Source organism: Polypterus senegalus, chromosome 4 (genome assembly GCF_016835505.1).
Source record: "Polypterus senegalus isolate Bchr_013 chromosome 4, ASM1683550v1, whole genome shotgun sequence".
In the NCBI taxonomy this organism is placed as follows: domain Eukaryota; kingdom Metazoa; phylum Chordata; class Cladistia; order Polypteriformes; family Polypteridae; genus Polypterus; species Polypterus senegalus.
The window spans coordinates 18,342,847-18,360,455 of record NC_053157.1 but is presented as its reverse complement, the minus strand read 5'-3'; the positions used below and the strand labels follow the sequence as shown (position 1 = coordinate 18,360,455).

Genomic DNA, 17,609 nt, shown 5'->3' with positions numbered 1-17,609 from the left:
TTTATGTATTTAGATCAGCTTTAAGTTTTACTCTGTTGGCCATACTCTCTTTCTCAGAGGTGGGGGTGGGGTTGATTTGTTTTCAATCCTATTTTTTGTAAAAATGTATCTATCTCTATGGAATGATTACAATAAAGTCAATAAAATTAGAAAAAAAAAAGTCAAAGAAGCATTAAGAGGCTTAAAAATAAGAATAAAGCAATTCGAGATATCAGTAAAACCTTAGGACTACCTACATCAAGTGTGTGTTGTAGCAGTTAAGGCTTTGGACTTCAGTCCCTGATGTTGTGGGTTCAAATCCCCCTACTGACACTGTGTCACCATGAGCAAGTCACATGACATGCCTGTGCTCCAATTGGAAACCCAATAGAAATGTAACTACCGTATATACTTACGTATAAGTCGGGTCTTGAAACCTGAAAAACTGATCATAAAATCAGATCCAGTTCTTCTTGCCTCCTCCAATCTCGCACCAGTTTTTCAGACGCATCAAATTTTGTTGCAGCAGCACAGTTACCAATTTCTTTCACTACTTCAATGATGTTTAATTTAAAACCAGCTTCATATTTTCTTCTGATCGAACGCTCCATCGTAGATAAGGGATGCTCTTATAATAAAGGTGTATGAGGGTGTGAGATACAAAAAACACAAAACAGTGCAAATGTTGCTTCGGAATAGTTCTGGTATTACCGTGTGGTCACGTGGGCACAATACATAGAAAAAAAGGCTGTGTGTGGTTACTCTCTCAGGTGGGCATTAGCATATCATGATCTCTTGGACCAATAGTGTGAGTTTTCTGCATTCGACTTATACAACTGACATTAAAAAAATACTGGAAATTATACAATAAAATCAAGCCCTGACCTCTCCGTGGGAGAACTTATCCGCGAGTATATACGGTAATTGTATCATACATGTTACGAGAAGTTGCCCTAGATAAAGGCATCAGCCAAATAAGTAAATATAAATGTTTGGAATATCAGTAAGGTGAAACAACACAATGTTGGGCTCAGCAATCACAAAGGGACTGGTAGGCCAGGGAAGACCTCCACTGTTGATGACATGCTGATGGTAAAGAAAAATCCCCAAACGCCTGTCTGACAGATCAGAAACAGTCTTCAGGAGGCAGATGTGGATGTGTCAGAGACGACTATCAGCAGAAGACTTCATCATAATTGAGTAAACACAGAGGCCACACTGCAAAATGCAAACCACAAAAACAGGATGGTCAGATTACATTTTGTGAAAGAGGACTTAAAATAGCCTTCAGATTTCTGGGAAAAGGTGTTGTGGATCAGACAAGATAAAGATGAATCTTCTTCAGAGTGATGCAAGAGCAAAATGTGGAGATGAAAAGGAATTGCCTAAGATCCAAAGCAGACCACCTTATCTTTTTTAAGGTGGTGGGGTGTTATGTCTTGGGCATGTACTGTATGGCTGCCTCAGGTACTGGCACATTTTTCTTCATTGATGATGTGACTGCTATTGGCAGTGCCACCATGAATTCTGAGGTGCATAGAAAGATCTCCATTGCCTCCAAACTCATTGGACACCGCTTCATCCTACAACCAGATAATAATTCCTAATGTACCGCTAAGGCAATGCAGAAAGTTTTTCAAAGCTAAAAAATTGAAAATCCTTGAATGGTCAAGCCAGTCATTCGATTTAAATCCAATTGAGCAGGTCTTCCATATACTGAAGAGAAATGTAAGAGGACAAGCCCCCGAAACAAGCAGTAAGTGAAGATGGCTGCATTAGAGGCTTGGCAGAGCATCATCAGAGAAGGTCCTCAGCACCTGGTGATGTCAATGATTTGAAGACATCAAGCAGTCATTGCTTGCAAGGGATATGCAACAAAGTCCAAAATATGATGGCTTTGATTGCTGTGTCTCAAACATTATGGTGTCCTGAAATGGGGGGACTGTGTTGAAAAAGTGGTGTCATTTCTACATGCTGTGACCAAAATGTATGCAAATCCCCTTAACTCTTTGAGGGCTGAATATTTTTTCCAATAAACATACTTTTCTGAAAAGCAAAGGTGTCAAACAGACATCAACATTAAACGTCTGTTGCTACATGCTGTGGCTGCTAGTTTGCCAAGAATGAGCGGCAGGCTTGTTGCCAGGCTGTCTTTGCGTGGCTGGGGCAGCAGCAGCTGTCACTGTTGCAGTGCATTGCAATCTGGGTTCTGCCTCTTGTCATTGTTAAGTGGCAGTCCACCCAGGCGAGCAGTGCCATAGTCGTCTTAGCTACTTGAACCTGATCAGCACCACGAGTAGCGGGGGGACCAATCAGCTGAAGCCAGAACCTCACAATCGTCTTTGATCACTTGTATCAAAATCAGAGTCTGACAGGCAAAACGTCATCCCCGGAGTGTTCTACTTTACAAGTCCACTTGGATCTCTCGCCAGGTGTCAGGGTCAATTTTGCAGTTATTTGTGCCTTGCTACTCATGGGAGTGCAAGAAATCTCAGGTCAATACCAACAAAGCTAACTTTCTTTCTAGCGACAAGACTCCAACTAAAACATAACGGTTGGTTTTGTCACAGTTGACAGTCGATTACTATCGTCAACTCCTCCTTTTGAAAAAAGTCGACATCAGCCCTGTAAGAGTTAAGTTAAAGTGTGCAATGTGCAGTTTAATCACCACCGAATTGTTTGTGGAGCAGAGGAGTCCATAAATCAAGGAAAAAGGTGTCTTTGTGTACAGTGATATCTCCACACTAAAATCACTGAAAACACAAATCACACAGCCATTCGAAAGAATGTAATGCCACCTGGCCACGGGGTTTATCACAAAACTTTTGCAACTGGTAAGTTGTTTGCCTTTTGTGCATGTGTGCAGCATTCAAACTGTACAAAATGCAATTTAGATGCATACAAGTTAACAACACAACAGGCGCCTTGGAAAGCAACTCCTCTGTGCCCGCTATGTTGTAATTTGGTTTTCCTCCTTGAAGAGTGACCAGCATGTGAAGAATACTTTGTATATAATAAGCAGGATCCATGCAGGGACGAGTTATATAATAAGCTTAAACAAATCAGAGTGCGAATAGAGTCTTGCTTATCTGGAAAAAACTACCAAGCCATGGAGCTGAAGCAGAAACCTTGACAGCCTTTTAAGAAGAATCTGGATGAGGCACTGGGACAGCTTAGCTATTAGCTAAACAAACAAGCTTGATGGACTGAATGATCTCCTGTTGTTTGTCCAATTTCTTACATTTCTTACGTTTCTTACGTTTTCACCCATCCGCATTACATAGCCGTGCTGCCTTTTTCAGAAGCATACGACTCTAGAGAACATTTTCAAAAATCTCTGATTTTCGGGATTAAGAAACGCCGGAGTAGTGAGGGTGAAAGGCAAAAGTAGAGACTAATGTCTGCATTTCTAAAAGGAAACCTAGTAGTGTGGCTGTAGTGCTAGACGCCAAGTAGCATATGCTTGGCCATGTGTAAAAAGTGGCGAAGATAAATAAATATCAAAAGTTTGCCAATCAATGGAAGTGGAGAAAGTGGCTAATGTTGTTACCTTCATGGAATATAATACAAAAATGAATGCAGTAATATGGCTATAAACACACTCAATCTGCATCAGCCTGAAAATGTGTGTTCAGTATGTAAGGTTGTCCAAAGTGGTGTTTCCGCTGTGTGTGTTTATTATTATCTACTGTGACAGTAGATGGCGCTATACCAGCGCTTAGCCCGACACTGACAGACACATGAGGCACACTAATAAAACACAAATTGTTTCTATTTTTCTTTTCTTTGCCTGTGGGCAACGCCTTCCTCATTGCCCACAGGCACAACACAGTCCCAATAAGCACTACCACAACAATACAAATAACTCTTCTACCTCTTTCTCCTCCACTCCTCTCCGGCAAGCTTAGTCCCTCTCCTCCTGACTCTGGCTCCTGGAGTGGTGGCTGCTGGCTCCTTTTATAGCCCACCCAGAAGTGCTCCAGGTGTTTGATGATCTATTTCCAGCTGTACTTCTGGGTGTGGCAGAAGAACCACCCACACGGGCTCAGGAACAACTGCAGCACCCCTCTGGCGGCACCCACGGATCCCAACAGGGTTGTAGAGAACTCCATCTCCCACTGAGCCCTGCTGGAATCTGAGGCACCACTGCCACCCATGCCATCTAACGTCCCGGGGGAGGTACTGTTCTGTGCATGCTTGCTCCCCTGGTCCTGTCAGTGAAGAGGCGTCCCGGCCAGACAAAGACCCCGGCGGTCTGTGACACTACATATTCTTTGCGTTCATTTCTGCATGTTATGCACCTTACAGGTTCAGCACCTGAGTTTATGGAGACACTGGTGAAGTCCACTCGGGTCTGCCAGTGGATAGCGTCTGGTGATGCCACCTCTGCCTGGCATCAAGTCTCAATCCAGACTCTTTTCATTTGTAGCTGCTAGTTGGTGGAATGGTCTACCTACCTTCATCTATACTGCTGACTCCCTCAATGCATTTAAGAAGCAATTGAAGATCCATTTGTTTAGTGAATATCTGTCTCATTGATCAAGGGAAAAAAAAATAAACACTTTGCTCTGTGATATTTTATATTGTTGGTTAATTTGTTGTTAGCTTAAGTTTAAATCAATGGTTCTCAGTCTCAGACCTGGGGACCCCCTGTGGCTGAAGGTTTTTTGTTCCAACCAACTTCTGTTTTTAATTGGACTGCTAGCCTAATGAAGTGAGTAATCTGTTTGTTACCCAGTTTCTGTGTTTTGGAGTCAATGTAAAAATGACGAAATTACATTTGCTAATTTTTTATTAAAATGTACTAAGCAGTCATATTGGAATTGTATTTTTTTACTTTTTAACAATATTTTCATTCTGATTTTCATTGTTTTCTTACAGGTTTTCTGGTTATTTAGTGTTGCTTTCCCAGGTGTCTGCTCTGCTTCTTTATAATTGTCATTATTAGGATACAGCGAAAGAAGCAAACTACACAGAAAAAGGTCCAAATAATAGAAAAAAAAATGAGTTAAGCATTTAAAGATATTGAAAAAATAGAAATACTTCTAAATCTACTCTCTATATATAAAATCCTAAGCCTAAAAGTGCAATTAATTATTGTGTAACGATTTTATGTGACGTTTATATGTCACATTTTTTGTCATACTTTAAATCGGGCTTATTTTCCATCCATCCATTATCCAACCCGCTATATCCTAACTACAGGGTCACGGGGATCTGCTGGAGCCAATTTCAGCCAACACAGGGCACAAGGCAGGAAACAAACCCCGGGCAGGGCGCCAGCCCATGGGCTTATTTTGAAACCTACATATATATATTTGGTATCATTCTTTTCAGAATTTATCAAACTTTAATGTGATGTTGTTAGATTTTCAGATTCTTATTCTGTTTTTAAAGTATAAACTAAAAAATATCAAGAACTCATGTCCCGTGAGACAAGACTTTGTGCCAAGAGATGTAACCATGTATGGGGCCGGAAATAAAAGGCAAAGAGTAGATGACAAAGGCAGCTGCTGTACAAGCTTTAAAATGATGCAGATCACATGGCATGGCAGCAGCAGCAGTTGGTCAAGCAAAGAGGAGGTAAGAAAAACAACTGTACGTGACCATCATCATCATCAAGTCCTTCCGTGAGAACCCTAAATCCAAAGAGGACTGTTTCATTTATGTTAGGTAGAATACCCAGAGGGGACTGGGCGGTCTCATGGTCTGGAATCCCTACAGATTTTATTTTTTCTCCAGCCGTCTGGAGATTTTTTTTTCTGTCCTCCCTGGCCATTGGACCTTATTCTTATTCTATGTGAATTAATGTTGACTTATTTTGTTTTCTTATTGTGTCTTTTATTTTTCTATTCTTCATCATGTAAAGCACTTTGAGCTACTGTTTGTATGAAAATGTGCTATATAAATTAATGTTGTTGTTGTTGTATTTGTTTCCCATTGTATTATTTAAGAGGGGGTTTCAGAGGAGCGATTGCATCTCCTTGGGGTGCGTTGAGCCCCTCTCTTCACAATGCTAGCGGTAGAGATGCAAAGTGGCTGGTGCATAGCGCAGGCCGGGAGGGGTTGGCGAGTGAAGTGAGCAGGGGGAACCCCCTAGTACTTTACAAAAGTAAAAATCACACTATTGTGCTTTTCTGAATGTAGAATAAGAGAAGAGAAAAAAGACCAGCTAACTAAATGAGATCAGTTATTGTCACTCATTGGGAATCTGGTTGGCACAAAAGCCTGTAGCCTCAGAGGGTCCCCAGGACAGAGTTTGAGAGCCCCAGATCTAAATGCTTTATCGATTGTAAGCTATGATTGTAAACTTATTATTTACAGTATTACATGTTCCCTTGCTATACAAACAGGCCATAGCCTAATGTTACTCAGTTATGTTTGGAAGTTGCTTTGGATAAAAACGTCTGCCAATCAAATAAATTTAAATGAAATGTAAATGCAATTCATTTCCAGATGTGTTGTATTATTATTATTACTTGGCTGACGCCTTTATCCAAAGCGTCTTATAACATCTGAGATTTAATTGGTTAAATCTTGCTACCTTCCTTACCAATCTATCTGTAATTACTCCAAATATAATTCTTCTGGGGGATTTTAATATACATCTGGACAATACCAATATCCCTCTCACTAGAGACTTTTTATCTTGCCTCTAGAGTTTTGGATACCAGCAGCACACTGATGTTCCTACCCATTGTAAAGGACATGTCTTGGACCTGATTTGCTGCTCTGGTGTTGTTCCTTTTGATCTTACAGCAGATGAACTCACTATAACCGAACACTTTCTCCTCTCATTCAACGCTAAACTTACCTTTTCTGTTCCTAAGCTTCCACGTCTCATAGCCTTTCGTAACATTAAGAATATCAACTTGAATTTGCTGTCTTCTAAAATTGATTCGTAAATGGACTTTTATAATTTATCCACTCCCATAGAACTGGTCTCATATTATGACACTTGTCTTAATGGTATTCTTAATTCTCTGGCTCCGCTAAAAACCAGATCTGTTTCTTTTTCCTTTTCTGCCGCCTGGTTTACGCCTGAACTTCGGCTTCTGAAAGCTAAAGGCAGGCAACTTGAAAGGTTGTTTAAAAAAAACAGACTCTTTGTCCACAAAGAGATGTATAACAATCATCTACTCTATTACAAGGATTGTATAGCTCAAACCAAATCTAATTATTACACTCAGTTAATTACTAGTAATACAGGTAACACCAAGTCTTTGTTTTCTTTACTTAATAATGTTACACAACCTCCAGACTCTTTACCATCTCACCTTTACTCAACTGCCTTCTGTAATTCTCTTATGTCTTTTTTCAATGAGAAAATCCAAAAGATACATCAGCACCTTGGTCCAGATCCTTTCTGTATTTCTTCTGAACTACACTCACCTATTCACTCTTTCTCTTCTTTCCAGCTTCCCACTTCCTCTGAAATCTCAGATCTCATCTGCAAATCCAAGTCATCTACTTGTCAGCTGGACCCCCTGCCTACAGTTTTGGTTAAAGCCTGCCTCCCTCTCTAGTCCCTCTTATTTCTGCCATCATTCACTCTTCTCTTACTACTGGTATTATTCCCTCATCTTTCAAAACTGCTGCTATAACCCCAATACTAAAAAAACCTGGTTGTGATCCTACTAATTTCAATAATTTTCGCCCCATTTCTAACTTGCCCTTTATCTCCAAAATTCTTGAAAAATAGTAGCTATCCAACTTCACACCCACTTGTCTCACAATAATCTATATGGAAGTTCCAGTCTGGTTTTCGCCCCTTCATAGTACAGAAACGCACTTGTTAAAATTACCAATGACCTCCTTATGGCTGCTGATTCTAGGGCTAATCACTATTCTCATCCTTCTTGATCTGAGTGCGCCTTCGATACTATTTGTCATACCACTCTCCTTAATAGATTATCTTTGATTGGCATTACTCACACTCCACTTGATTGGTTTAGATCTTACCTCTCAGGCCGCACTCAGTTCATACAGCTTAAAACTTTCACATCCCAACCCACCGCTGTTACTTCTGGTGTGCCCCAAGGCTCTGTCCTGGGGCCTCTTCTTTATTATTTACCTTCTTCCCTTGGCAATATTTTTCGCAAATATAACATTAATTTTCACTGTTATGCTGATGACACCCAGCTCTACCTTGCTGGTAAACCCACCTCCTCTTTTCCACCACCCTCGCTTATTGACTGCATTTCTGAAATTAAATCCTGGTTTTCTTCAAATTTTCTTAAATTAAACAGTGACAAAACTGAGGTTCTCCTCATTGGTTCAAAATCATCATTATCCAAAACCAATAATTTTCTTTTATTATTGATAACTCTGTTGTTTCCCCATCATCTCAGGTCAAGAGTCTGGGTGTCATCCTGACAGTACTCTATCTTTCCAATGTCACATTAATAACATCACCCGGTCTGCTTACTTCCACTTACGTAATATTAATCGCATTCGCCCTCCCTCACTCCTCATACCACTGCCATTCTTGTTCATAGTCTTGTCACTCTCGGCTGGACTACTGCAATTCACTCCTCTTTGGTCTCCCTAATAAATCTCTTCACAAGCTTCAGTTAGTCCAGAATTCTGCAGCACGTATCATCACTGGAATCCCATCTTTTCACCATATTACTCCGGTCTTGCAGCAGCTTCATTGGCTCCCGATCAAGTTTCGTATTGATTTTAAGATTCTGCTACTAACATTTAAGGCCATCCATAACCTCGCACCTCCATATCTGTCTGACCTTCTACATGTTGCCATTCCATCCCGTAACCTTAGATCCTCTTCCTCCACCCATCTGACCGTTCCTCCCGCCCGTCTAACCACCATGGGAAGCAGAGCTTTCAGCCGTTCTGCTCCCAAGCACTGGAACTCATTACCTGCGGACCTCCGAAATATCAAATCATATTCATCCTTCAAATGTAAACTTAAAACACATTTGTTTAAAATGGCTTTTTCTTCTTCCTCCTGATTATAGTGGTTTTGTTTGGTTTTAATTTTTAGATTTTCTGATGTTTTAAGTTGTTTATAATTGTGTTTTATTTATTTATTTATTGTTTGTTCGGTGTCCTTGAGTTCTCTGAAAGGCGCCTTGTATAAATAAAATGTATTATTATTATTATTATTATTATTATTATTATTATTATTATTATTAAATTCATCCTTTTGGTTTGCCATTTGGAGCACAGGAGGTGATGTGACTTGCTTGTGGTCACACAGTGCCAGTAGTGGGATGTATGCCCACAGCCTCAGGCTACCAAGTCCAAATCCTTAACCACAATGCCACACTGCCTGGCCTTATGTATTTTTATTCTTTATTCTGCTTGGGATTATAAAGTTCACATGACATCCAATGTTGTGACATCTGAAGTGTCACCAGAGTGCTGTACATTATCGAGATATAAAGTATAAAGCATCCCGACTTTGTTGGAGAGGGCTGCTTTACCCAGCTGGGAGGCCATAATGGGTGGATAATGGAATGAAAGAAGCAATCCGGCATTGATGGCTAATGCTTTCCTAACCCAGTCAGGACAGTTGGGGTGTAGTGAATGGACTGGAACAGTTTATCCCCCATCATGGGAGATGGCAGTGCTTCTTCAGTCAGCTCCCAGTTTGGACAACTGCAGGGTATCATGGGACCTGTGGTCACGAAGGGTAACCTTGATGGGGTCTCATGGTTCCACCAGAGGGCGCTGGCAAAAGAATCTCTCCCTTTTTTGAGGAGCTTAAAGCTGACTTGGAATAGCCTCTCACGTTCACCGCCCTGACAATGGAAGATCTCTTGAGTCTTGTTTAAAACGAGTCACCTCTCTTCAACTCAGAGAGTCAAAGTCAGGAGGTGGAGGATGAAGCTCACCTGGAAGAGTGGAAGGAGAGGAAGGAGGAAAAGAAAGAAGAAGAAATCGCGCTGGTGTGAGTGCTTAAAAATAACCTGCTTGAAGATATTTGTTAAAATGAATTACTAATTAAACCAAAAATTGTGGTGGTGCCACTGTGTTTGGGGCTTGGTGGCTCAGTGGCACCACTTACAGGTCACGAAAGATTGGGCTGCACATATGTGTTGACTGGTGGTCCCTCCTGGCTGGTTTAGGGTTTGCACCCACTGCTACCGGGGTAGGCTCTCTACCACTAAGCCCTAAATTTATTGGATAAAACAGATTTGAGGTTGTCATGCTATGTATGTGACGTGTATTTAGACCTGGACTAAATTTTTTATTCCACCTTTTATCGTGTCTTTTAAGAAGTACTTTTTTCTCCAGACTGGTCTTTTCATTGTCTTCTTCTACAAAGCATAATCTCTGTTATGCATAAAATTCATTTTAATTGGCACAAGAATAATACTGATCTAATGATGGTTAGTTACTGTTTTATTTAAGACTGGATGACTGACTAGCTAAGCTTTTAAGGTGACAACTGTTGCTGCTTTCTTTCTTTTTCTTCAGGTGGTCATCCTTGTCCTACAATTCTATGGGACTCCTCTCTTTTGCCAGCAGACAATGAAGAGCAGTCCACAGTAAGACTGACCTGGAAAACGTACCAGAACTCTCTTAAACAGAAATGTTGGCATCGTGGCATAGTGCCTAAAGCGGAATGGGGATGTGCAGACGTACATCACTACGAATGGAGCAAACTGACTCTCTTTGACTTCTTGCTGCAGGTACAGGACATTTCTTATTAACAACTTCATTTAATCTGAATTTAGCACACTATGGTGATACATAGTCTTTAACACTATAGTGCTATATTTGTCTTTAATTTAGATCACTCTGCATTTTTTCTTTTGTTGATCAGTGTAAAAAAAAAAAAACAAATTAAATTCATTGAGATTCAATGTTGTGTAACAATAAAATGTGAAAACCTCCAAAGGCTCAAGACTTTTTAAAGGCATTGACTAGGGATGTCATGATGCTACAATTTTTGTATTTGATATCAATACAAATAAAATTCTGTGATACTCAATAGCCTTTCAATAACACAGAAAAAACAAAAATCTCTCTTCCCGGCGTTTTCATTAAATGTAACTCCATTATTCAAGTGGACAATATTGTACCATTCTCTGTAACAGAATGTAAAATACAGAATTACCAAGTAAATTAGTACAGTAAATTCAAAATAGTGATATATCATTCAAGTAATTGTCCACCTAACATTTACTGTATTCATAAATAGCAAATAACGATGCAAGGTTTGAATTTAATGTGTGACAGACATGGGACTTCTGCCTGTGTAACCAAAAATGGGAGGATGTTATTATAAAATGTTATTATTCAGCGCAGGCTTTAAAAAAATGATCTTCATGGATAACCTGATTTATCTTACACTATGCACATTCTTTATTATATTTTATTCACTGACATTTTCTCACCTGTAGATAGATAGATAGATAGATAGATAGATAGATAGATAGATAGATACGTGTAAAAGGCACTATATGATAGATATATTTGAAATCCACTGTATAATAGACTAGCCATGTGCACCCAACTACGTTGCGCATGTTAAAGTTGTCTGTGAAGGGCTCCCTGTTTAAACGCGGCTGCCAGTCGTGAACTGAGGCCTTCGTCGCACAGCATTATGATTTTTTTATAAGAGAAACAAAATTACAAAAGAAAACCGTTGGATATTGATTCGATAGGAACAGCTTACTCAAAATCACTGTCTGAATTGTAATTATGTGGTGGTGTGGGAGTATTTCTGCTTCTGTCCGTTCACAGTCCGTCTCATTTTCACGATGCTATTGTTTCCTCTCACGATCTCTTCTCAACCTTTCTCCAATCCAAAGAGACAAGATGGCAATCCAAAGAGTAAGGCAATATACACGGAGCGATGGTTATAAAAGGGGCACACATAGATATCCAGGCTCTTTAAAGCATAAATAGGGATCACTTTACTGACATGTGAGCAAGCCACGGTACAACTGTGAGACGCGCAGCACTCGCCGGCTACAACGTAACCATAATAATTTCTGGAACGTGGTGTTACGTTGTCATTCATCTTACCCAGTGTCTTTCTTTCATACATATGTTACGTAGGCACGTACCTTTTATCTTTGGCAATCTCATTCTGTAACCAGGCCTCAGGTGCTAACCAGCGTAACACTGTCCACCACCCCTTTCATTATTCCGGCACATTGTTGACATCCGTGAGTAACAACAACGTACTAAACAGGAAGGTGGTCTACGCATGCGTGGAATTTGCGGACAAACAAAGATCAAGATCTAAATGAAGATCTCTTTAGTTAATTTAAAGCACAAGAATTTGTTTAGTTTGAATGTCTGTGTTTTGAGGTGTGACTGGTGTACTACAGTCTTCAGTAGTATAAGATAGATAGATAGATAGATAGATAGATAGATAGATAGATAGATAGATAGATAGATAGATAGATAGATAGATATGAAATCCAATATATAATAGATAGATAAATAGATAGATGGCCCCAGGGGGAAATGTGGTTTTTCACAGAAGCTCTTCAAATAAAAAATGCATAAATAGAGGTGGTGGTGGCCTCACAGTAAGGAGACCAGGGTTTGCATCCCGGATCCTCCCTGCATGGAGTTTGCATGTTTTCCCCATGTCTATATGGGCTTCCTTCATGTGTTCTTGTTTTCTCTCACTGTCCAAACACATGCAGGTTAGATGGATTGGCGGTTGAGGTGTGTGTTTGTGTGTGTTTCCACCCTGCAATGGACTGGAGCCATGCCCAGGGTTTTTCCTGCCTGGCACCCTATACTAGATGGGATAGTCTCCAGCACCCCCTACAACCCTGTTCATGACAAAGTGGTTTAGAAAATAACTGACTTTGGTCTGAAATGACACTGGAAATACAATAAAGCAAGAAAATTCAAAAGAAAGAAAAGTTCTGACTTGACTGTCACAGTCATATTGAGGCATTATGCAGTTGTATTGCTGTTAGTATGGAGGAGCCCCCAGTAGCATTTCCAGACTCACTTCTGCTGAATAATTTGTTGGTTGAAAGTCTTCAGTGTTATTGTGTCAGAGAGATAGGGTGTGCAGCATTGTTCATAATGACACTCAGTTTTGTTTGAATTCTGTCCTTCTCTATGACCTCCATGGGGCTTGGAGCGTATCTGATAATTGAGTCTGCCCAATTGATGAACTTGATGATTCAGTGGGCCTCTCTATAAGTCATGTTACCAGCCAAGCACACCACAGTGTAAAAAATCACATTGGCCATAGCAGAGTTACAGAAAATGCGAAGGATATCACTTTCCACATTAAAGTAGCACAGTCTCCTACGGAAGAAGAACCTGCTATGCCCTTTCTTATACAGTTCCTCTTTGTTCGAAGCTTTTTAAAAAAAATACTAAACAGAAACTAACATTTAATGAATGAGTGAAAATGTTTGGTAACACTTTAGTTTAGGTACTGCAAAAATGCACCTATGACTCATTTACTATTATGTAACATTCATGTCTCCAGTGACTCTTCCTATGAAGTCAGTAGATGGATTGGGAGAGCATGGGGGGTCATGAGGTAATGGAAAGAGGTGTGTGGTACTCCCGATATCAATGCAAAAGGATGAAGGTCCAAGTCTTTAAAGTCCTCATGTTTCCGATTGTAAGACATGGACGCTATCCAGTGACAGATGAAGACTGGACTCCTTGGGTACTGTGTCTCTTTGGAGAATCCTTGGATACTTCTGGTTTGACTTTATGTTGAATGAGCGGTTGCTCACAGAGTCCCGAATGAGGCACATCACCTGCATTGTGAGACAGCGTCAGTTACGGCACTATGGCCATGTTGCGAGATTCCCCAAGGGTGATCCGGCTTGCAGGATGCTCATTGTTGAGGACCCAAGAGGCTATATTAGGCTGAGGAGACACCCACATAAGTAACACCTCACCGTGGCAGATAGATGGTCATTTGTGAAGGGTGGGACTGGACCACATGTCTGCCTGGGGGGGGGTTGCCAACTGTGTGGTGGGTTGGTAAAGCACTGTACCAATGTATGCTTTCCAAACTGACCTGACCTAAACCTAACAAGACATTAACATAAATTTCGTAGGGTCTTCATAACACTTACAAAGCATCAGTAAAGTGTTTATTCATCTCTGGTGCAATTTCACTTTGGATTGGCTAGAGGTTTTCTCTTGATATTCCATACTTAATTTTAAAGTATGTATTCAGTATTTGAATCCTTCATATTAACAAGTCGATTTACTGTCAGTTCAATATGCCACACTGCACAGAGATGAATAACTCATGTACTGATATTTTAAAAATGTTATGAAGACCAGAAAAAGACTTTGTTCAGGTCTTATTACACAAGAGTACAGTAAATGAAAATTTTTTGCAATACCTAAACTAAAGTGTTTCGAATCAATTCAAATTTCATAAGTCACGGACTGCTGAGGGTTTAATTGTTCAAATCGTTACCTTTTTTGCATTTGTCCCTGGTTCTTGTGTGAAATCATACCTGTCGGTTTTACATGAATCCATTATTTAAGAACTCTTGTAAAAACACCCTTTGTTGTGCAGTTTCATAGCATCTTGAATGAGTGATCAGACTTTGTTATTACTTAGCCTCTGTGCAAATCCAGAAATACACTAAATACTGGACTTGCGCTACTTGTAACTACGAGACTGCATTACATTCTCCAAGGTACCATTCAAATATATGATAAACAGTGCAATACAATGCAGCTTATTTCTTGTATATCACAGGTGCAGAGTGCTGTGAACAATTCTCTGTTAAAATACAAAGTACAGGTTGACAGACAGACTGGAGTCTCCGTTGACTGAGATGTTCATGGATGACGTTGTAATCTTTAGTGAGAGTAGACCGCAGGTTGAGGCGAACCTGGAGAGGTGGAGGTATGCACTGGAGAGAAGAGGTATGAAAGTCAGTAGGAGTTAGACGGAGTACATGTGTGTGATTGATAGAGAAGGTGGACTGCAAGGAGAAGAGGTAGTGAAGGTAGACAAAATTAAATACTTGGGTTCAACAGTCCAAAGCAACAGAGAGTAATCTAGCAGTCTGCAAAACCTGCAGATAGCAGATTTTATTTATTGAGTATCTGGGATTATATGTATCTACCTGTACATTATATAGGGTGATCCAGATCTAATTATGCAATTTTCATTACGATATAACTTATTAAGTTTATTACACAGAAAATCACCTGAAAAATCCTGGACCATTGAGAAGTGTGCGAACTGAAGACATGAAGAATCGTCTTTGCGCCGACCTGGAATCGTCCCCGCAAAAATCAAAATCATCCAGACGATCTGGATCTGCATTATTAGATCTGGACCAATCTGTATTATATATACTCATGACACAGTACTGAAACACAACAATAATTTGAAAATTAAAAATGACCAGGCAGTATCTCAGAAGCAGAACCAAGATGGGTGGAGAAGAGCGGCAGAAGTAATTTGTGATAGAACAGTATCTGCAAGATTGAAAGGGACGGTCTATAAAATGGTAGTGAGACCAGCTATGTTGTACGGATTGGAGACGGTGGAAATGATGAGAAGTCAGGAGGCAGAGCCGAAAGTGGCAGAGTTGAAGATGCTACGAGTTTCGCTCGGAAACAAGAGTAGACAAGATTAGGAATGAGTATATTAGAGGGACAACAAGGGTACGACAGTTTGGTGACCAACTTAGAGAGGCTAGAGTAAGATAGTTTGGGCACATGAAGAGAAGAGATGAGGGGTATGTCGGGAGAAGAATGTTGAAGATTGGGACTGCCAGGGAAGAGGAAAAGAGGAAGGCCAAAGAGGTAGGTTTATGGATGTGGTGAGCAAGGACATGAAGGCTGCTGGTGTGGCAGAAAATGATGTAAAAGACAGGGATAGATGGAGACAGATGATCCCCTATGGTGAACCCTAAATGGGAGCAGCCAAAAGAAGAAGAAGACTACTAATTACTAAATATACCGAATATACTTTTGCTACATTCATCACATTAGGGGTTTTATAATAGACATTAGTTTGCTTTCAAAAACCAAACGACTGATAATAAATTTCACCGTTTGTAGAGTCATATTCAGGATGGTGTTTTGTGTGTATTACTATGCAATGTGTGTCTATTGAGCCAGTATGTGTCATCTTACTAGACAGGCATACCTTGTGCTTCAAAGCATCGAAACACTAAATAAATGTTATTGTGATAGTGACAAATGGAGGAGCTCCTTTCATCGCCAATGTTGACAAACCAAATAGCCTACAGCTGTTGTTAGAACTTCCAAAATACGGTCTCCTCCCATAATGCACAGACCTATAAGAGTGACCCTAATGCCACTTAGAAAATGGATGGATGCTTAGACGAATATCCTTAGACTAACAATCAGAGAAAGAATGGACAGCCTCCATAGATCAAGGTATTAAAAAGCGATTAATCTCGCCATCTACAAGTTCAACAATTATAACTTAGTGTCTAATTGTTAAAGTCAAACACTCTTAAATTACGCACATACGTATTTCTGAACTGTTTCAAGCTTGATTCCTGAATGTTCATGCTGAAGGTTTCATTTCCGGACAAGGCTTCTACCGTTTTTCTTTTCGAGATGTGTTAACGTGGTACTGTAGCACTGTGAATTGTATTCATGTGTAGTTTTGACTCCTGACTTTATCGAGTATTATTGCGTCTTTGGAAGTAATATGTCTACTTGCAGTCATTCATCAGTGTGGGCCAGATACTGTAAAAAAAAAGCTAGTGCTGTTATGTATTCGGCATTTTGGTATTGACCTGGTATCAGAAAATAGAAAATCTCCAGCACTAACTGTCAGTAGTCCAAGATTTTGGCAGAGTTCTCCTTGTGTCTCCTTCATTTTGGTTATTGAATGTACTAATCCCATGTCTACTATAACTGTCGATTACTAACACATCAAGCTAAAATTCTTTTCCTATGTAGGTTGTTGTAGCCACAAGCTGTTTTATGTATGGCAGACTCCCTTTAGTGCTTTTGAGAATTGCTTCTGCATTCTTTAACTGTAGCTGAATTTTCAGTTCTGAGAATGTTTGCTTAGATATAGCTGCTGTGTTTCCCCTATATTTGATTTACAATTTATTTTAGTCTTTGAAACCATTAGCTGCCCTGTCCATGGACTCTTGCACATTAGTTATGGCCCCAGGAAAAAATGTTTTTCTGCGCCTCTCAGCATTTCTCTGGCATCTATGTTTAATCATTGACTTTTAGAGTGTGACATATGGTGGTATAATTGCGAGGGAGCTGTCCCTGTGATGAAGTGGCTGTCCCCTATCACGTGCCCAGAGCTGCTGGCATAGAACCCCCGTGACCGTGAATTAGATTAAATGGGTTTGAGAACATTATGCTATTTCTTTTAACACACAGTACCACTCATGAAAGCCCAGCTGTCATGGCGCTATGACTCTGAGAAATATGAATGTTTCCCTTCAGCTGGTTTAACAGCTTCCTTGGAAATTACAAGTTTTAGATAATAGCGTCTTTCAGAGCACACACATTCCATTTGCTGAGTACTTTTTCCAAAATTAGCTGTGGATCATTCATCTAAAAAAGAAGGCCATTATTGTAGAAAGGCTGCAAAATAGGAAATCTTTACAGCACCATTACTAAGTACGGGACATTCTTAATTCAGCCTGTTCTGTTGGATATGAAGTAGTATTTGGAACAGTATTAAT

At 40.1% G+C, this 17,609-nt stretch overlaps 1 protein-coding gene across 1 annotated transcript in view; it reads left to right on the top strand.

The window, feature by feature from the left end:
• Nucleotides 1-17,609, top strand: part of gask1b (golgi associated kinase 1B) — a 49,206-nt gene that overhangs the window by 8,135 nt on the left and 23,462 nt on the right. Inside the window, exon 2 of the mRNA XM_039750303.1 lies at nucleotides 10,423-10,637. Within this exon, the coding sequence (XP_039606237.1) occupies nucleotides 10,423-10,637 (215 nt within the window). The remainder of the gene's footprint in view (nucleotides 1-10,422; nucleotides 10,638-17,609) is intronic.